General features: G+C 39.7%; 1 protein-coding gene across 1 annotated transcript; it reads left to right on the forward strand.

Moving 5' to 3' along the window:
* Window positions 1-5532: 5532 nt before the first annotated feature.
* LSM6 (LSM6 homolog, U6 small nuclear RNA associated (S. cerevisiae)) lies at window positions 5533-11790 on the forward strand. Its single transcript, XM_006872276.1, has 3 exons — window positions 5533-5626; window positions 9664-9777; window positions 11756-11790. Exons 1-3 carry the CDS (start codon window positions 5533-5535, stop codon window positions 11788-11790), a joined length of 243 nt encoding a protein of 80 aa, XP_006872338.1.
* Window positions 11791-22017: the final 10227 nt, after the last annotated feature.

Below are 22017 nucleotides of genomic sequence, written 5' to 3' on the forward strand. Positions count from 1 at the left end.
AAAACTACTCTTACAAAAAAGTGTTACTTAAATTTTTTCTTGAAATCACATTACATTATCTTTCTGTTTGGCAATTATAATTTCTTTTCAGTGCCTTGTCATTTGAGATATTTTCCCCACAGTTTTACTACTTGCTTTCTAACTAGTTTTTCCCCTGTCACCATGGCCATCCCTCAGGTTTGGCAGGAGAATCTGACATACTGAAAAGAACAATTGTACCTTTGCAAGGCCTTAGGCTTTGGGAGTCAAGCCTTAATTCTGCTTAGCCTCCTTGAAGAAGTACTGTGTGAACTGCTCTTGAATCTCATCATCCCTAGCTCACAGTTGGATGGATAAAATTTGGTTCTTTCGCCTCCATTCCTTTGCTAAAAATTCTCTACAGGACAGTTTACAAATGTCCCAGTGCTAGACCTCTCAGATGCTTTTGATAGAAAGTATACTGCCTTTGACTTAATAGGCATTTATGAAAAGAGGTCATTTAAAACAAGTCTGAGTAGGAGTCAGAGGAGGGGACGGTGGCATGGAGGAAGTTCAAGGCTCCAATTTTAAAGGAAGGAGTTTTACCAAGGTGACCTTGAAGAAAGGAGGTGTGTTTCTTATGTGTTTATGGTTCAAGAATCTTATCTCTTGCTTCAGAAATTGTCAGAATGCTTCCTTCTACCTTATCCTATGTAAAACATGAAAACTTAAAATTACTTGGGCCAAGTGATGGGAAAAATTGTGGTGTCAGGACCAATTTACACATACAAAATAGATTTATGAGCAAGTCATTAAGTAACAGGGTACGAAGGAAGCCTAATGAAGACTAATGTAAAATATATGGCTCTCCTTAAGTGATGGATCAAATGTGTTTGAGCCAACCACCTCTTTTGAAATAACTAAAAAAAAATTTTTTTCCCCAAGAGATTTAGCAGAATGTAGATCTTCTTGAGAATAAATGAGATGCTTGCTATTCATCCTCTTTTCGTTAGGGGTCCAGTTTTTAAATAGAGAAAGGCTCATGTGGAAAGAAAGCCTAAAGAATACAGAAGAGAATAAAGAATGGCAGGTTATGTCAAGTACAAGCCAGCGCCAAGTGATAGATGACAGACCGAAGTGAGATGGGCCTGCCTCTGCTGTTTAAAGCAGAGCGCAGAAGCCAAGCAACTTCTTGCTAAAAACCTTACCGTGGTTCCTGTCACTGACAACAGTCCTTCCCAAACTTGTCAAGGCTTGAGATTATCCTGTTGTGAAGTGCCATCAAGCCGGTTCCAACTCAGAGTGACCCTTTATAGGATTTCTGATAGCTCTGGATAATTTGTAGCTACACTGATGAAGAGTGCTTGAGAAGGCAAATAACTGAGTGAACAGCTAGTGTCCATTTAATGCATTTATGAGAACTTTCCACTTATATTGTGGAATAAGCTGTCTTTATTATGTGCCACCAAGTTAGTTCTGACTCTGACCCTGTATAGGGTTTTTGAGGAGCAGCTGGTAGTTTTGAACTACTGATCTTGTAGTTAGCAGTCTAGTGCTTATCCTGCAACACCACACCAGGACTCCATCCGAACATATACCACTCTAATAAAATCCTCCATTTACAACACAGCAGCACTCCATCCAAACGCATACCAATCTAATGAAATCTTCCATTTACGTGTCTTTTGCTCTCTTTGGAATATAATCTCTGAGGACTCAAGGCCATTTCTTATTTGTGTTAAATCCTCAGCCCTGTGTGGTCCAGGAGAGCTTGAAGGGTTAACTGTCTTTAGGAAGAGGGGATGGTACTTGGAGTAAAGACCAGGGTTGTGCTTTTTTTTAAAGGTGCATAAAGGCAGTGTAACGTCTTTAAAATAACCAGTAGTACTAGTTAAACAATAATAGTCTAAGTTTGAATTATTTTTTACTATTACTGACTCACAACTTTGGACAAGGTAGTCCATATCCCTTTGTGAACTATATGCTTATATTACCATGAATTTTAGTGTTTTTTTAAGGGGAACACACACACTCACAAACAGTCTTATCTCAATCGTGTATATGAAGAAAATTGCATGGGCCTCAGCATCTGTGTTAATAGTCAGGAAATAAACCTAAGACTCCTGAGTTGAGTCTCCTTATCAGGCCTTCAGCTTTAACAGTCTGTCTAGACTTGCTTAACCTCAAAAAAGTCCATGTTCAAGACGTAAATCAGGTAGTTTATAGATAATTAGGAGGATTTTGTTTGTACTTAACTCTTTAAAGATACTGAATCGGTTGTAGATCAGATATACTTTGTAATTTTCTCCTTCTGTTCAACATAAATGAAACACTTGTGTGGTATGAATCCGGAATGAATAGTAGTTGTCTGAATGTGGTTACTGTTGTGTGCTGTTGTCACTCATAGTGACGCGATACAGGGTTTCTGTGAACATCTGGTGGGTTTGAACTGCCGACCTTGTGAAAGCAAAAAGGACTTAAAATACTTACTGATGAAGATCCAAGACTAGAGTCTTCAATGTGGATTGTACCTCAATATGAAGAAAAACAAATGGATCAATAAATTACATTATGATAAAATAGAGAAAAGAGTGAAGTTGTCAAAGACTTCATTTTGCTTGGATCCACAACCAAGATTTATGGAAACAGCGGTCAATAAATTAAATGACCTATTGCATTAGGCATATCCTCTTTAAAATGTTAAAGAGCAAAGATGCCAGTTTGAGGACTAAGGCACGCCTTACCCAAGCCATGGTATTTTCAGTAACTTCATATTCATGTGGAAGTTGTACAGTGAATAAGCATGACTTTAGAGAATGGATACGTTTAAATCATGGCGTTGCAAAGATTATTCAAAGTACCACGGACTGCCAGAAGAACAAATATCTGTCTTGGAGGTACAGCCAGAATCCTCCTTAGAAATGAAGGTGTCAAGTCTTCTCTCATTCTTTGGCATGCCTCAGTCCCTGAAGAAGGACAGCATTCTTGTTAGAGTGTTGTCGTTAAGTGCCATCCAGATGGATCCAACTCATAGTAACCCTGTTAAGGGTTTCCGGGGAGCATCTCTTAGGTTTGAACTGCTGACCTTGTGGTTTGCACTCCTTGCTGTGAAAAAGAGGAAGACTCCTACCCCCAACAAGATGGATTAACACAGTGGCAACATCAGTGGGCTCAAACCTAACAATTGTGAGTCTGACAAAGGACCTGACAGCAGTGTTTCCTTCTGTTGTGCATAGGGTCTCTCAGAGTCAGAACTGACTCACCAGCACCTAACAACAGCAGCACGTCTTTAAAGGCGCAGAACGCCTCATCTTTCTCCCACCTTGTAGTTCACAGTCCAGTGCTTATCCTGATTCAAGAATAAGTTTTCAAAGTTGTATTTTCTTTTATTTAATTTATGATACTAGCTTTTCTTGACTAAATATAATTACTTAAATTATGATCACTTTTGTATGCTCAGACCCTATAAACAAGAGTTTCAATTTTTTTTTCTAGATTCTAACTTTTTTATGGGCAGAGCTATTCTCTATTTATATATGTTTATATATATATATTAATTTCCTTGCACAGAGTGTGCATGCATATATTTGTTGTACAAATGAAAACCAATAATGTATTGTTCCAGGGTACCCAAACTGCTGAGCTTAAAATCATCCAAACCTGGATTCAGATCACTGAGTAGATTAACTCACAATGAAATAAACAGTACTATTTATAGAAGAATTATTGATGAAAATTTTAATTGAAAACAAACAAAATGCCCAATTTGAGTCCTTCCATATCAATTTTTAAGTCTTAGTGCTCCGTGTCTACTGAGTAATTGTGATGCTGAATTTGGTTGGAACAGATTTTAAAATCCTTCTATTGTCAATTTTTGCTTAAGTAACCATAGTTTTGTTAAAGACAACTGTTACATAACAAGATGAGTTCTGAAAGGAACTTTGGGCAAGTTTGATATAATTGAGATGAGTGTAAAGCTAGCTATTCCTGCATTTCAGACTCCTGTTAATACTTGAATTTTGGAACTATTTTTCCTTTATTGTTTAGAGCACATATGGACTCCTGGTGTGACGCTGTAGGATCAGCACTGGACTGCTAACCACAAGATCAGTGGTTCAGATTCACCAGCTGCTCCTCGGAAACCCTGTGCAGGATTGCTATGAGTTGTAATCGCCTCTGTGGCACTTAACAGCAACTTATACTGTAGTTATAATGGGCAGATGAAAGGCTTGACTACAAGGACAAGTTTAAGAGGCTATTTATAAGGTCATGATTGAGAGCATGTGCTGGTTTTCCTTTTCTTTATTAATTCCTTCGTGTGTAAAGTGAGGATAGAAACATACCTACCACATAGGATCATGAGGTTTAATGGGTTAATGTATGCATGTAGTAGTTAAGTGCCTTCAAGTCAATTTCAGCTCATAGCGACCCTATGTAGAGTTCTGAGGAGTTGCTGGTAGGTTTGAACCACCAACCTTGGCAGTTCAAACTGACCTTGTGGTCCAGTGCTTATCCTATAGCACCATGTCAAGTTTTTAGGAAAGTTGTAGCATGTAGCAAACTCTCAAATGTCAGCTCTTTATTATGATTATAATTATTATTTTCAGAAGTAGTGTTTAGAGATCATTCGTCTGGTAAATGTGTCTACCTTATATTTCATGAACTTCTGGAATAGGACTGATGTGAGCTTGAATGTTGATTGTAGACCATTTTGGGGCAAGTTGTTAATGTTTCTGCGCCTTCATTTTCAAAAGTAAAATGAGGACCATTAAAGACTTTTAAGGGTTAAGTTAACATTTGCAAAATCCTTAGTAAGAATGTTGTTATTGTTGTTAAATACCGTTGAGTCGTTCCAACTCAGAGTGACTCTATGTAGGGTTTCTGAGGTGCAACTGGTGTGCTTGAACCTCTGATCTCGCAGTTCAGACCGACTTTGCAATCAAGCGCATTAACCCACAGCGCCACACAGCTTAAAATAAGAATTTAGTAAATGGTGGAGGTAGTAGGAGTTGTAACTATGTAGGAGGCAGTAGTATCTGACTACGTCTGAGGCAATAGTGACAACTGGTTAAGAACAGGGATTCGATAGACGGAGGGCTGGTGACTGTACAAATCCAGTTCATAATCCACTATGCTACCAGGGTTCCTTCCAGAGTAGTAGTTGTTGTTAAGTGCCATCGAGTTGATTCTGACTCGTACTGACCCTGTTCCTTCTGGTCCAGTGCATTAACCTGCAGCGCCACACCAGGACTTGGTAATAGTAGTAGTGGTGGTGTTGGTGGTTATGTGCGGTGGAGTTGGTTCTGACTCATATCGACCCTGTACGAAGTTTCCGAGGCTGTAAATCTTTACAGGAGCAGAAAGCCTCATCTTTGAGGTTCACAGCCCGATTCGTAACCACTACGCTACCAGAGCTCCATATAGTAGTAGTAGAGTAATAATGTTAAGAATATATGGTCTTTGGATACTTGGTTTTTATAAATATGTTACAGATTTCAAAGCTTTTCTATCTTTTGTGGAATTGTTAACTTTGTCTTTATTGTTTCTTTCATATTTTCCGTTAGGATTGTTAAAATGAGTCTGCGGAAACAAACCCCCAGTGACTTCCTAAAGCAGATCATAGGACGACCAGTTGTGGTAAAATTAAATTCAGGAGTGGATTATCGAGGTATATTTTGATGTTTCATCTTTAATTGCTTGAACTAAACAAGGAATGTGACTTCAACGTGATTTTTGTTAGCCTTTATGACCTACTCACTAAACTAAAAAGCATTTTTCATCAACAGGTTATGTTCCCATTTCTAATTAGGAGATGGGTTCCTTTCAGAGATAACTGGCAACAGAGTATGCACTTGTGCTTTCTGTGTGGTTTGTGTAACTCAGGAACCTTGTGATCCTCTGTGCCTGAGTTCCTTGGTAACAGCCAGGGGTGCCGTCAGGCATTCATAACTGGAGACCAAACAACAACCTGGCACAGCAACATTTGTTTTTGCAGAAGTATCCGAGATTGGCATGTAACTAACTATTAAACTGTTAAAACAACAAAAAATCATTCAGAACATGAACTTCCCACTCATACAACATGTGAGATGGCCAAAGATGCCTCTTTGTTCTTGTAGAGAATGTTCTTTGTAAGAGCCTATGTATGACACTTCTGAAATGAACTTTTGTGGTAGGAATGGTATCAAATTTCATTTCTTAAGATTGTTAAATTCGTAATGTTTCAAAGTTAGGATGCATTAAATTGCCTTGGATATTTCACAGGTATGTTGTTAAGTGCAGTTGAGTTGGTTCCAACTCATAGTGACCCTGTATAAGGTCCCAAGCAATGGCAGGTGAGTTTGAACTGCCAATCTTTTGGGTTGATCCAGCGCTTTATCCCACAGCACCGCATTAGGACTCCTTCACAGGTATAGCTAACTAATTTATTAGGGATTTTATGGCCTTTTCTTGGTCTTTTTTTGAGTAATTAATAAGGATCATGATCTCTTGAGTTTTTACTTCTTTTCATACATATGCATGCATCATTTTTTTAAGAATTTACTGTGCACCCAGTGTGTTAATCACTTTGCATGTATTGTTATTTAATCTTCACAGAAATCCTTTGCCATCTCTGTTGTACTGTTTCCATTTGATGAGAACTCAAAGCTCAAGCTTGGTTCCAAAGCCTTGTTAGGACACCACTCTACTATTTATGTACTGCTTCAGTTTCTCGGTTTGAGCAAACCTCCAGATCAGTTTGATTTTTACAGTAGAACTGATAGATTTATACTGCAGACTGAGATAATGTAAGGGATTTATGTGCCGCTTCTCACTCATAAACTTGTGGTGAGTCCAGAGGAGGTAATGGTCTTCGAGAGATTTGAGAATATTCAGCTACTGATTAGTGGAGACGTTGTGCTCAATTCAGTACTCACCTTACTGAAGAGAAAAACCATCTTGGTCATTTTTACCTCTGTACTCTCAAGGGAACTTTTTTCTACCTAAAAGGTTAATATGTGCTTTCTCTTTTTTAGAAATTTCAAATAATGGAGTAAAGCATGTAGCAGAAAGCCAAATCTCCAAAAATTCTGCTCTGTCTAGATTCTAAGCCTTTTCCATGTGGACCACAGTATGTAGATAGAGATAAGCATAAGTTTTACACAGTGAGATCATTGTGTAACATATTTTGGTCTGTGGTTTGCTTTTTTACCTTAAGCTCTGACAATGTGGACTTTATAATGATTGCACAGGAAGGATGAACCATAATTTAATTTTTATTCTTGTTTTTAACTGGACCTTTAGGTGGATATCATTTTGCTGGTTTTATTCCTTGGCATTTATTTTGAGCACTTGTCCAAGTATCTCTTTAGAATGAGTTCCCTGGGCTAGGATTTCTTGAGTTAGAGAGTATGCCAAATGGTCCTCCACCAGGGCACAGGCGTTCATCCCCTGCCTTGTGCTCACTATTAGCTTTTTTCCTCCCAACTTTTTCAGTTTACTTGGCAACAAGTAATACCTCGTTTTTACTTATATTTCTTTACTCTTGTTGTTAAGTGCCGTCAAATTGTTCCAACTCATAGCAACCCTGTATAGGGTTTCCAAGAAGTAACTGGTGGGTTTGAACCACCAACCTTGCAGTTAGCTTATGGTTAACTGTCCAGTGCAAAATGGTTAGTAATCATAGGTTTTCTCCTTTTGTGAATTATCTGTTCATAGCATCTCTACTATTACAGCAAAATATTTTACAGTATTAGACAATATTACTATAAAGAATACTTTTACTTTGTGCTTATGTTAAAAAACAAACAGCAACAATAAAAAACACCTCTATAACACTTTCTCTTTAAGTTTGAAGGAAACGCCATGTTTTATATTAATTTATAGTTGTTTATAAGGAGCTCTGGTAACACAGTGGTTACGAATTGGGCTGCTAATCTCACGATCTGCAGTTTGAAATGACCAGCTATTCTACGGGAGAACTATGAGGCTTTCTGCTCACGTAAAGATTTATAGCCTCGGAAACCCTTTGCAGGGTCACTATGAGTTAGAACCAACTTCACAGCACACCACCAACATAGTTGTTTACGCTTGGCAAATGGGAGTGCGGTGGCTTCCTACAATAAGCACTGGACTGTGAACCACAGGGTCCACGGTTCAAGCCCGCCCGCTGTTCCTTGAGAGAAAGGTAAGGCTTCCTGCTTCCTTGAAGATTTAATTTAAAGCTTTGGAAACCCTATACCAGGTCACTACAAGTCAGAACCAGCTAGCAGCACTTAGCAACAACCACCCTTGGGGGAGGGGAGGGAGTTTCACTTCCAGCCTACTGAGCATTGTTGTTTAAATTTAACTTGGAAATGTTTTTGATTCATTTTCAAACAAATTTGCACATCACATCTTAGGTTCCTTGCTTGTTTCTGATTGTGGTTTATGTTGTTAAGTACCGTAGAGTTGGTTCCAACCCATAGCGACCCTGTATTTAAGGGGTGGCTGGTGAGTTTGAACCACTGACCTTGTAGTTCAAACCGACCTTGGTGTTGAGTGCTTATCCTAGAGTGCCACACAACAGGAAAACTGTAAGCTTGTGTTTTAAGCTTTCTTTTGATAGGAAATAATTGTAGTTAATTGCTCACTCTGCTGATACTTTGAAAGTTTATAGTTCCTACGTAGCAGAATTCTGTTAGGGTAATGTCGTATGCTCTTATTACACACATACACGTAATTTTTTAAAAAGAACTTACTTGTTTATAAGATAATGGAGGCAGAAGCAGAAAAGTGATAAGCATATTAACAAAATTGAGACTTTAACTGAAACTGTTGACTTGGTTAATTGATTTGAATCTGTGGTTTATTTCACACACACCCCCACCCCCAGAAAAGTGCCACTTTAAATTAGAGACTCAGAGTTGGAGTCTCATAGAGTTTTTTACCTTTTGAGAAAAAAAAAAAAGGTGAGGTCAAAATTTTTGCAAACTTTATACTCTTTTAGTACAATTAAAAAGATTTGCTTGAATAATTTCCTTGAAAGCTCTCTAGAATGTGTGTAGCCATTTTTCTATATTAGTTCTGGTTTGAAAATATTCTCAACAGAACAGAATGGGATGTGTTATAATGCAATATGTTGCCCTGCATTCTCAAGCTGCTCTTCACTGTGAGTCACAACTTTGAGATGTTCTTTCAGGAGCACCTGCTGTCTCCTCGTCTATTATTTTAACAGATTGTGGAGACTTCCTCTTAACCCTGGAGTACATTCATCTGCTGCAGTAGATATTGTGAGAGAAAGAAATAAATCTGTCAGGCCCGTATTTCGTTTAGTGGCTAAAGTAAAAACCCCTGGGACAGAGGAGTCTTGGATAATGGGGTGTTTGTTCCTGTATAATCATCCACTTCTGTTTCTAGCTTTCAAAGAATGATATTTTTGTGGGAATGTTTGTGTCATGTTACTTTTGCGAAGGCTTAAGAGATGCTACTGTTATCATGCATACGACAAGGGAAGTGGCAATTTGTTGTTTTTCCTGGGAGTGTGGTGGCTGCACTTCTCAGCCTTCATGCAGACTGGCACAGAGTAAAGAAATGTTTTTGTGCTTAAGTTTCATTTACAGTGTGAATTGTTATTTTAAGCATGTAAGAGCTAATGAATAAAAAGAGTGTCAACTCTAAGGTATACCCTGTAATTTTCAACTCTTATTTGCTTGTGCTCTTCTTTCTGACGAAATGTGGCTCCAGGGGTCCTAGCTTGCCTGGATGGCTACATGAATATAGCCTTGGAGCAGACAGAAGAATATGTAAATGGACAACTGAAGAATAAGTACGGGGATGCGTTTATCCGAGGAAACAATGGTAATACTCCTTCACTCTACAATTGTACTACACCCAGAATTACCCTTATAATCAGACTACCAGTGAGTTTTCTAGAGCCTTTGAAATTTTGGTTTCCGTTTTGTTTGTTTATTAAATGCTTATGTCTCAGATTTTTGGTGTGACCAGTTCTTTCTAAAATGTTTCATAGACTTTGGGAGATATTCTCTTCTTCCCTCCTTGTACTGGTGAGGAATTGAAGGGCATTTTCTTGAATAAATGCAGTTTTTTTAATTCCCCACCACATGTCCTTCTAACTCTCACAGTCTGCGAGTTTGAGCTTTTGGAATGGGCACTATTTTCCTGCTCACTTTGATTTGCATAATTTGATAATGAAATTGTCTTAATTACCCTTTCTCTGTTAAGCATTTAAATTCTTTCTGTGCAGATTTATACCTTTAAGTTTGGTAAAAAATGGTGAAATACAAAATAGGGTTTTAAAGTTACTCAGCTTTTTGAAAAGCTAGCATGATGCTATGATTTTATTTATGGAACCTCATGTAAAGACACAACTTGTCAATAATGCCCTCTTTGAACTTATTTAGCAAGGTTTCGGAAAACCAAATTTATGGGGATTATCCTTTGGCCCCGACCCACATTTTGGTCCCGTCTCCAACCGGAGCTCTCGGACTCTGAGTTCAGATTTCTTATTGAAATGTGCTGCTTCTTTCCTCCTTTTTCATGATTCTCATTCACTTTCCTCCTCTTAATAAGAAACTATAATGTTCTAGCTGATAGCAACCGATTCTGTGAGTGGCTAGAGGACACGTAGCTTTTTACTTGCACACTCGGTGTAGGACTGCTTTTTCAGAGGTGTTTTATGCCATTGTCCTGCTTCCTTTCATAGAACACATCCACGAGTATCTTTAGATTCCCAAATTCCTAATCTGTGCTGTTTTTTAAACAACACATCTCTTAATGCTCATTTTCTACAAACTTGTCAGAACCTGAGTCTGCATGGAGACACCTGTGATGAACACTTGATCAGTGTGGCTGTGTGTCACCACATAGGGTCTTTTTCTTTATGTGCCACATGTACTAACAAGTTTTGTTTGGGTGGTTGCAAGAGGACTAACTGAGCAGCAGTTCAAGGGGCACCGAAGGCTGAACAAGACCCTAGCAGGGAACTCCCATTTAAGATTGTGGAAACTTAAAAAAATCTCCTCAGCTCTTGTGTATCTTGTTGCAAATAAAAAAGGTAAACTGCAAGCTGAGAATTTCTACTGGAGAGATGAATGAAAGATATTTATTGTTACTATGAAATCTAGCCTGATAGATTTAATGATTTACTTTCCTAAAAGCATAATTATAATTTTCATTATAAAGTCCACTGCCCATTTGTTAATTTGTTCTACTCTGTTAGCCTACACGTCCCTGTGGTGCTGGGAGATAAGCCACTGGTGGTGTACATACCCGCAAGATCACCCATGATGGACAGGCTTCAGCAGAGCTCCCAGACTGAGACAGACTAGGAAGCATTAGCGATCTGCTTCTGAGAATTAGCCTTTCAAAACCCTGTGGATCAAAACAGAAGCTCTCTTAGAATGCTGGGAGATGAGCCTCCTATCTTGAAAAGCACTCAGCATACGTAGTGGCTGCAGTGATGCACTTGAACACAGCAACAGTTAGAAAGATGGGGCAAGACTAGGCAGTGTTACGTTATACACGGGGTTGCCATGAGCTGGAACGCAGTTTCAGTGAACACCAACAACAATTATACAGCATTCTTAAATTTTGGATTCTTTACCTTCCTGGCCAAGATTTTCACAAGCAATCCAGTGTATAGTTAAGACTAAAACACAGCCCTGTAACATAGGCTAGTTTGAAAGTGTCTCTAGGATTTATTTTGTGGAAATTGCCATTTGCAGAGGTGTCAGGCCGAAATTGTTTGCTTTTAAAACTTGTCACACTGATACTTAAGAGCAGCTTTTAAGAATGACCTGCAATGTTTTCCTTTCAGTGTTGTACATAAGTACACAGAAGAGGAGGATGTGAAGATTTCAAGACAGCAACACTTTCATACTGGGATATATTTTTTTATGAAAATGTTTTTTCTATATTTTGGCTCCTTTATTATATAATTTGCCCTGTTTTCACAGTCATTTGGTGGTTTTTCACTGATACACGTGTAAAATTGTGTAATTGTAAAGAGTTCTTTTCACCATTTTTTTTTTTTTTTTTACTTCTGCCAGTGTACAGAATGCGAAAAGAATAAAACAACATAAAATCAGTTTCTTCGTACAGGATTATTTAACATAAAGTTCAAACAGTGTCATTTGATTTGATTTATATATAATGGACATTAAACCTCTTTGGAGTATTCCTCCTTTATTGCATCACCTTCTGTTTGCCACACAAAATACGGAGGGAAAATGCCCTACAGAAATATTCAACGTCAGCCTGAGGCTATGAAAAGGGTCCACAGATTCAGAAGTTCTATACCTGTTTCCCACCTTGATTGAAAAGAGAAAATCTAACAGGGACACTGCCACAAACGGAGTGAGGATCTGAATTAAGTTGGGGGCGAAATTATAAAGATTAGCAATTTGTCAATTCTGACCCATGCCACCCTAAAGAACTCTATACAGTTTCCACGGCTTTCTCTTGTCAGACGGTTAGGGGTTTGCAGCCAAGAGCTTAACCACTGTGCCACCAGGGGTCCTTAAAAGCATTTGAGTTAGGGGAAAAACCCACTGAAGTCAGGTCTGTCACCTGACAGTCATCTGACAATCCCTCCTTTGCAGTTACACATTTTAGATTTTCTTGCTCCTCCTCAGGAACATTGCCATCAAAGTTCTTTTCAGTTTATGAACACGGTAGGGGAAGAGCCATTCCTCTACATCTCGCTGTCAGTGGTGACATTAAAGTAAAGGCTGGAGTTTATAAATTCATTCCAGTTGAGATTGCTAAACTTGATTGGGAAAGCGTTCTTCCTAATTCTTAGTTATTGAGTGGCTTCAGAAAAGCTCTTCTATAAAATCTGAATATGTTTGTGTGTGACCTTGTCCAGGAGCAGAGCACCAAGCATTCATGGTGTTTGGCACAAGTCTACTCCTTGGCTTATATGACTCCTGCTGAGAGGATTTGCACAGTTTATTAATGAGCTTTCTACAACACTGTTGTTTCACTTTCTGAACAGTTTTACACCATCTCTAGGAACAACAAATGTGTGGTTGAATGGACAGACTGTATGTGAACATTGTATTGGCCTTCTTCCCTCCTGCCCAAATTGAAACACTTCCTGTTTCAGGAGCCCAGGGTGTGATCTTAAACAAATGCCTGGTTGCAGGATATGGGGGAAGGACAGAGGATGAGGGACGGAAGGGTGGTCATGGTTGTGGAGAGGGGCATGGGGTGTTTTGTTTTTTTTATTTTAAAGATCAAAGAGTAATTTGAAACAATGATTTTTTTAATTAATAACTCAGGAAAGGTGAACAGAAACATTTCAGAGGACTTTACTGTGTGCACACTGAGAATAAAACACTATGCTGTGCTTCAATAATTTATCACTTCTTGACAGGAACTTGAAAAGGGTCCAGTCTGTAAGTAACAAATCACCAATTTGCTCTTTTATAAATGACTTCTTTTAAGGGGAAAATGGATGTCCCTCCAAGTGGAGCATGCATGTTCTCATTTGTTTTGTAGAATATGTAGGGCTGCCAGGTTACGGTGTCCCTCCACTCACTTACATCAGCCGCCTCTAAAAGCAATTTGCGGCTGTCTTCCACCAGCCTGTAGCATCCTATTTTTGCTAACTTCCTCCCTGACCTCCCCTTTAGTATATACATATTTCCCCCTGGCCAGCTCTCTCTTGTAGTAGCTGGACCGAGCAGTAGTGTTTTCAACCATGGAACTACTTTTAATCAAGATCGACTTTGGGAAGTGCTACTATTTTTATGGTAACAAAGGCCTGTAGTCTGCACTTGGACCAGCGCAAGTTGTCCCCTGTGTACCTTCACGTTGTAGAACCGTGGAACAAAGTGTAAATGCTCAAATTACATTTTTCTTAACTGTAGTCTCCTAGAGGTCAGTGAGTTATTTCCAACTGCATTGTAACAAAGACATTTGTTCTGGGTTGAAGAATTTTTCACTTGAGTAAATACATTTTCCCTGTCTCTGCCCCCAAACCCTGGTTGCCACGCTCCTTCTCCTGGGTTGTAGCAAAACAGAATATTTAGTTAGTAAAGAAAGTTGTGCTTGAATTTCAGACGATCTGACTCCACGTTTTGTTTTGGTCTTTTGAGCTATCCCTTAGCTAATCTTCCAACAAGTTGAACTGATTCTTCAAAACTGTTTATCCCAAAACAGAGCTGTTGACAAGTACAAATACAGATGGCAGACGTATGATTTTCATGTTCTAAGCATTCAGTTAAGGGAATATTTCACAGAGACGGTTTACATCTGATGCTTTTTGTTTAAAGCAATATGGAATGCATGTGAGCAGTGCTTAATTACATGGCAAATGGTAACAAATGCTTACGGGCTTTCCTTAACATCTAAAATCACAGCAGCATGTAAGGTCTATCAGCCTGGGGGCTACAATACTCTAAGAATAGAAGCAACCTCTAAGGGGAAAAATTGTCTTTCATAATCACACCAACTCACAAGTGAACTTAGCACTGCATTTCAGGCTGGGGACAGATACACCCATTCCCTCATTGACCTTTGTCCTCAGAGCAGATGACCCTCCAGTGGATTGGCTGGCTCTCTTATTCAGAAGCTAACCCCACCAGCCACTCTGTGGGAGAAAGAATTGCAACCTCGTAAACCCCACACACGGTTGCTCTGAGCCTGAATTGACTTGATGGCAGTGAGTTTGAGTTGAGACCTTGTTTGAGGAGTGCACAGTTCTGCAGCACCCCTCTGGCTGCAGTCCTTTACTGAAGTGACCCCTGGCCCACGTGGAGCTCGACTCCACCTGAAAGTTGCAGGAATCGCCCTGACCTCTGGGGTCTGGATGTCCAGCTGTTCAATACATTTATTCAAGTAACCTCTGCCTGATGCACTAGCACACAGCAGTGCCTTGGGTGCTGTCTCCATACTGATCAGCTGGATTCAGTAGTCAAAGTCCAGTAGCCAAAATGGATGAGTACAGGAGTGGACAGGCAAGGATGGTGTGTGCCACACATGACAGGACAGTGATTGTTGGGTCAGTTCAGTCTGACTTGATGTGAAAAAGAAGGAAACACTGCCCTGTCCGCACCATCCTCACAACACTTGCTAGATTTGAGCACACTGTTAAAGCCACTGAGGCAATCTATCTCCTTGAAAGTTTTCCTCTTTTTCACTGAACCTCTGTTTTACTGAGCATGATGTCCTCCAGGGACTAGTCCCTCCTGATACCACATCCAAAACTCATGAGGCAACGTCTCACCGTTCTTGCTTTTAAGAAGCATTCTGGCTGTACTTAAAGATAGATTGGGGTTTTTTTTCTTCTGGTTTTGTTGTTAAATGCCCTGCATTTTGTTCTGACTCATAGTGATCCTGTATAGTTCCCAAGGAACAGCTGGTGGGCTTGATTCACCACCTTGTAGTTCAATTTGACCTTGGGGTCCCGTGCATATCCTATAGCACTATTCTTCACCAATACTTCCCTTATTTACTATACAGCTTTGAAGATGAGGACAATGGAGGCATCCCTAAATGGTATCTGCTATTTCTTCTGTAGTCAGCTTCCCTCCTTTAGGGTATAGTGGGATGTGACTTAGGTAGTGGAGATGTGAGGAAGTGGTTGGGAGCAGAAATCAATGTCACATTTATTGAATGATGACTGTAGGAATAGTCCCCTTTTTCCAGATGTGGAGATAGAAAAGTAACACACAACGCAGTTCCTGCCCCCACTTTGTAAGGTTTGGGTATTTATGGATGAAAGTGGCCTTGTGTAATACTTTAAAAAATTTTTTATTTGGGGCAAAATTGTGAGAATTCCTTTTAAAATCTGAACACTCTTCTAATTGGATTTGATAGTCTTAAGTGTATGTTCCCATTCTGAACTTCTGAATAACTTCTGGACTTGAACTGGATAATTTTGGTCTACAGAAGTAACTCTGGTGGTTACAAATCGGGCTGCTAATCTCAAGGTCAGCAGTTCAAAACTACCAGCTGCTCCATGGGAGAAAGATGAGGCTTTCTGTTCCTGTAAAGATTTATAGCCTCCGAAACCCTGTACAAGGCCACTATGAGTCAGAACTGACTCGACAGCACTTAACAACACAGAAGTGCACCCAAATCCCAAACTGCAGGGTCTCTGTGAATTTTTATTGCATTGAAGAAAGAATCCTTCTTCGTTTAGGCTAGGGTGAGAAACCTATGTTTCTGCAGGTGTAATAATCATAGTTCTTCATTAGATTTGCCAAGAAAAAGTGTAACTGTGATTCTGCCCAGGACTTCAGAAGCTAACTCTGGGTAGAGTTTTTGGTTTGGTTTTGTCATTGCAGGATACCATACAAATTCCCATTTATTTCTAGATGTAAACGCAAGTGCAGAAGGTAAGAAAAACCTTTCTATAGATCAGGTAAAGATTAGCTCAAACCAAACAAATGTGTTCCTCCCACAGGGGGTGCTCTGTGTAAAATGTTTTCAAAGGTACAGGGTACATCAAAAACTTAGCACTTTTAATACATTAGGTTTACATGGCTCTTCTCGGTATATTTGAAACCTTTATAAATCACTTCATCCTGAGAGAGTGAATGTGCTGCCCTTCTAGGTCAATTTGATTCTTTTCTCTTTAGTGAATACTTAGACTCAGCCTGCTTCACAACCCCGTCTGAGATCCTCTGGCACCAGCACAGATAGACAGATTTGTGAGATGGTTTCCCATTCATGGAGTGCAGTAGTAGATCTACCAGGGGATCACACTTTCACCAGGATTTCATTAGCAAGCTGAGCAAAGAACTCCTCACATTCTCACCTCATGGTCATTGAACAGCATTAGTCCCCTTTTCCAGATGGGGGAACCTGAAGTAAAGAGGGTAAGTGACTTGCCTTGGGTCATCTGTGGAGTCTGCAACCAGAATAACAGGTCCCGGAGCTATTAGGTCAAGCTCTTAAGTGCTGGGCTCCACTGATTCCCAGCTGTAGCATGCATTTAGTCAATAAATCATCATTCTCTTTTACTCATCCTCCCAGTGGTTAAAATAAGAAGGTCCCAAGATGTGCACATAGGCTCCTGTCCCCTACATGAAAGTTGATGTTGCTGACAGTGATTGGTTTTCGCTCTGCTCAGGTGTGGCAGGAGAAGATCATCAGGTGGCCAACAGTCCTTTACGCCCGAGGCCAAGGTAAAAACTGCCCCTTGGCTTGTGCCTTCAGACGATGTTTGCAGACACTAGCATCTTTTGAGAGGCAATTGTCTTCTTGGAATTTGTCCCCCATTCTCCCAGTGTTCCAATCCTAATGATTCCACCACAGATTATTTCCCAGCCCTTTGTTGGGCCTCCATGTCAGCCACTTAGGTACATGTGAGAAATGGAGACATACCCTACATCTACATGAATCTCCTCCCTTGGCCAACCCTGACTGAGTCTGTTGTCCTTTGTTAAAGGCTCCTTTGCTCAGAAGGGACCAGTCCTGGAGAAAGACATGCTCAGTCAAGTAGAAGGTCAGCGAAAAAGAGGAAGGTTCTCAATGCGATGGATTTACACAGTAGCTGCAACACACACAAACACAGCAGCGACTGTGAGGATGGCGTAGGACCAGACAGTTTTTCATTCTGTTGTTCACAGGGTCGCTATGAAATCAGGACCAGCTCAATGACACCTAAAAATAACAACCGTTGCTCAGATGTTTAATAAAGACAGAAGGAATATGGTACCTCTTTAAGAGTGAGGTTTGCCATGCCATTTGGCCCACCCTCAAGCTGCCAGCTCACTCTCCTTCCCTGAGGCCCTATTTCCTGAGGCACAGCCAGTGCATGGAACCATACCACATTCCCAATCCTGAGCACATGCGGCACTTGATGTTAAAATCCCTAGTTAATAATCTTTAATCCAACTAGGTTATGTTTTGCATTTCATATTAAATGTATTTTGCTCAACACGTTTACTTACTACTTTTCTTTGGCTACTCTCCATATCATTTTTCAGTTTATCCTAAAGCTGAAAATAACTTTTAAAAACTTTCTATTGGAACTGATCACATGGAGAACTGTGTGAAAAGAGGAAAATGGGATGTCATGAAATGTAGTAGGCCTTGATCAAAATGCTACCTCTACTTGCAGTTTGATAAAAAGGGGAAGCATCATTTTAATAAGAATTTTAAGTAGTTGGTGAAAGATTTTGAGAGAATTGGCTTTTCTCGGGTTAGGATTGTATTTTCCTTAAAGAATCTGTTTTGCCTGTTCAGAGAAATGAAATCATTGTTTTGCCCAAAAGGGAAACCAGACTAAATATACCATTGGGAGGAAAATTTAGAAGCCTTTCTTTTTATTAAAAACCAGTTCTGACTTTTAATAGGATTATTTTCTGTTATTTTTCATTATCTTTAATGGACTGAAACTTGCCCAGAGCTGACAAGTTCTTTCTTCCCTCCATCTCCACATTGCCCCTTCTATTTTATGGATGAGACGGGTTGGAGACTCTACATTTCCAATTATCTGTACTCAATTCCCTACTAATTATACAGGTATTGTTTCTCTCAATATCGCCCTCATTCTGGATTTCAGTTCAATTTTTTTTTATCACTTAAGAAAGCTGACCCTCTGGCTTTCTGGGGAGGTAGAATGGGATATACTCAGGTCACCGGTCTTTCAGGAAAAGCACTGCTCCTACTAGACTCAATGAGTGGCTGGTGGATACAGCTCACCCACCCAGGTGCTTTGGGAATCTAACAAAATGGGAAGAACGAGTTTCCTACCACCCGTAGGAAAGACCATTAACCAAAACCTGTTGCCATCGAGTTGATTCCAATTCACTGTGGCCCCCTATGTGCAGAGCAGCACTGCTCTCCACAGTGTGACCCTATCACTGAGGACTTTAAGAAAGAAAGAAAACCTTTCTTTCTAGGAGGCTTCGGATGGGTTCAAACCACCCACCTTCCTGTTAGTAGATCAGTGCTTGACTGTTTTCACTGCCCAGGGACTCCATTACCACAAAGTTGCTACAGTTTAACTTTTAAGCAGTGAAGAGATTAGATCAACTTTTGTGCCTTCATAGACTGGAAACTTCATGAGAGCAGGACTGTGTGTTGTTTAGCTTTTTATTCCCCGTGTCTAAAGACATCTGGCACACATTGGCATTCATTTGCTGCCTTCCTGCTGACAAGCAATTACTTAGAAACACAATCCTTAGTGTCTTTAAGTAATTTACCTAGACCTTTGGCAAGCATTTTTGTTTCTGAATACAACTGCCCATATCCCCAGCACCAGACCCATTATGATTACTTGAAAGTTTGAAAACATTGGCAAAGAGGCAGGTTCCAGCTCAGTACGGACCTTAATTTTCCTAACATCTGCTGGAAGTTCATTCCGCGGCAAGCAAACCATCTGATACATTTCTGGCTTGCCTGGCTGACCGTATCATTGTTAGAAATCAGAGGAAACGCAGAGGAGGGCTGAGACCAGACTAATAAGAGGAAATACTCACTGACAGAGAAAGTGACTTTGTCATCTGGGCATGTGTACCAGGAGATAAATGCTGTCTTCTCAGACAAGCATGGTCTTTATTAAAGCAGATGTCAAAAAGCTCAAACTAAAATCATCATGTGGGAAGAAACTCCAGAACTTTAGGAGTCTTGGTAAAATTTTCTTTCTGTGCACAAACTCAAAAAGTAAAAAGAAGAAACTTGCAGAGAGTTCCAAATAACGATGTTAATACCAACTACCATTTACTCAAGGCTTACTTTGTGCTGGATACTGTTCTAAGCTCTTTTTAAGAATCAAACCAAACGTGTTGCCGCTGCATTTATCCCAACTCACAGTGACCCTGTGTGCACAGGGTAAAACTGCCCTCCATAGGGTTTACAGGACTGGACTTCAGGAAGCTGATCACCACGCCTTCCAACATGCCTCTGGGTGAGTTAAACGGTCAACATTTGGTTAGTAGTTCAAAGCTTAACCATTTGTGCCACCCAGAGACTTCTGTAAGTTCATTACAACTAGTTTAATAATCTTCACAGCAGTCTGTGAGAGATGATACTGCTTTCAGTTTTGCAAATGAACAATTTGAAGCACAAAAAGATGAAAGAACATCTTTAATAACACCCACTTAGTAACTGGCAAGAGTGGGTCTGGCTTCAGTAATAAGTCATTAAACCATCATGTGAATATGTCAAGATGCCTCAACCTCCAAATAAACTGAGTCATTTTCAGAATAAAATGAGCAACAAAGGGATAACCCACTTGCTAGTGAAGATACCAAGTTCTGTTACCAGAAGGTGAGAAAAGCCAGGCTACTCCAGTCTCATTTTATGTCTCTGTTCTTCAAACGGAATGATCTACAAGCTGAAACACGGCTAGAGGAGAAACAGAATCCACAAATATACACAGGACTGCCACACATCTCTGCAGCCCTTGGGGGTTGCAAGCAGTTAACATACTCAACTGCGAACCCAAAAGTTGGCAGTTCAAGTCCATCCAGAAGTGCCTTCAAAGAAAGGCCTGATGATCTACTTCTCAAAATCAACCACTGAAAACCCTGTGGAAGGAGCACAGTTCTATTCGGACACATGTGAGGTCACTATGAGTTGAAGTTAACTCAATGACACCTGGTAGTTCCTCTTGGTTAACTCAAGTCTGCAGTGACATCGAATTACATCTCACTTAGAGAAAGCATTGTTAGGAACCTATGAGAGATCTGAGAGAATGTAACATGAGCAAATGACATGGTTTACAAAAAGAAAATAGATTAGGGAATCAGAAGACCAGTAAACTTGATGTTAAAACCTTGAAATACTCAAAATAACAATACAGGATATGTTCTCTTGAAGAAGCAATACCAAGACAGAATAGCATTTTCGTCGGTATTAGTTTTAGAATAGTGAACTACAGGAATAATATAGCCTCATCATGGTCACCACTATCACCATCAGCCTCATTTTGAAACAACTGAATAAGTTTCATGTGCCAGGCACTGTCTAAAGCACTAAGAATATATTGTCTCATTTGATCCCCATAACATTCTATGTCAGAGCCATAATCTTTCTTAATCTTTACAAAATACTAAACATTTTTTCAACTCTGTAGACAAAATAAATAATAAAGAGTAGTTGTTAGGATGATTGGAGAATTTGTAACTGATTGCTTAGAGAGGAAAAGGAAGATATACAAACAAACACACTATACTGAAAATACATTGTCACCTTCTGGTTTTGGCGTTATACTATATAATATTTCAATCAATTTCTCAGATAAAGGAATAAAAGATTCTTCAGATGGTACTGTATAAGTTTTTGTTATTAGGAATCTTTGAATCAGTTCTGGCTCAGAGCAACTCTATGTACAACAGAACGAAACACTGCCTGATCCTGTGCCATCCTTACAATCATTGCTATGTTTGAGCCTATTGTTGTAGTCACTGTGTCATGCATCTCACTGAAGGCTTCTGTCTTTATCACTGACCCGCTACTTTACTAAGCATGATGCCCTTCTCTAGGGTCTGGCACCTTCTGATAACATGTCCAAAGTACATGACAAGACATCTCAACATCCTCACTCTAAGAGCATTTTGATTTCTTCCAAAATTGATTTGTTGATTCTTCTGGCAGTCCATGGTATATTCAATCTCTTTCAACAACACTATAATCAAAGACAAGAATTCTTCTTCATCTGTCTTCTTCTTTATCCATTGTCCAGCATTCATATGCATATGCTGTTGTTGGTGTAAGTGCCTTTGAGTCTTTCCAACTCATAGTGACCCTGTATTGGGTTTCTGAGGAGCAGCTGGTGAGTTTGAACCAACTACCTTGCAGTTCAAATCAACATTGCTTATTCTACAGTGCCACATGTGAGATGATTGAAAATAAGATGGCTTGGGTCAGCTTGCCTCCGTTTCAAAGACATATCTTTGCTTTTTAACACTTTTTTTTTTAATTTTTTTTTTTGTGAATTATGTGATAGTTTACATGGGAGAACATAAGCTTTACATTCATCCTATTGTATATCATTTCATTGCCATAGTTGCAATCCCTTCCATGCATCATCAACCAACCAAAGGGTATACACTGCAAGCCTTCCCCCCAGTCATTGGCACACAGTCCCTCTCCCTCTCTGGGTCTAGAGTCTGCAGC

The sequence above is a fragment of the Chrysochloris asiatica genome, unplaced genomic scaffold, assembly GCF_000296735.1.
Source record: "Chrysochloris asiatica unplaced genomic scaffold, ChrAsi1.0 scaffold00190, whole genome shotgun sequence".
Taxonomy (NCBI): domain Eukaryota; kingdom Metazoa; phylum Chordata; class Mammalia; order Afrosoricida; family Chrysochloridae; genus Chrysochloris; species Chrysochloris asiatica.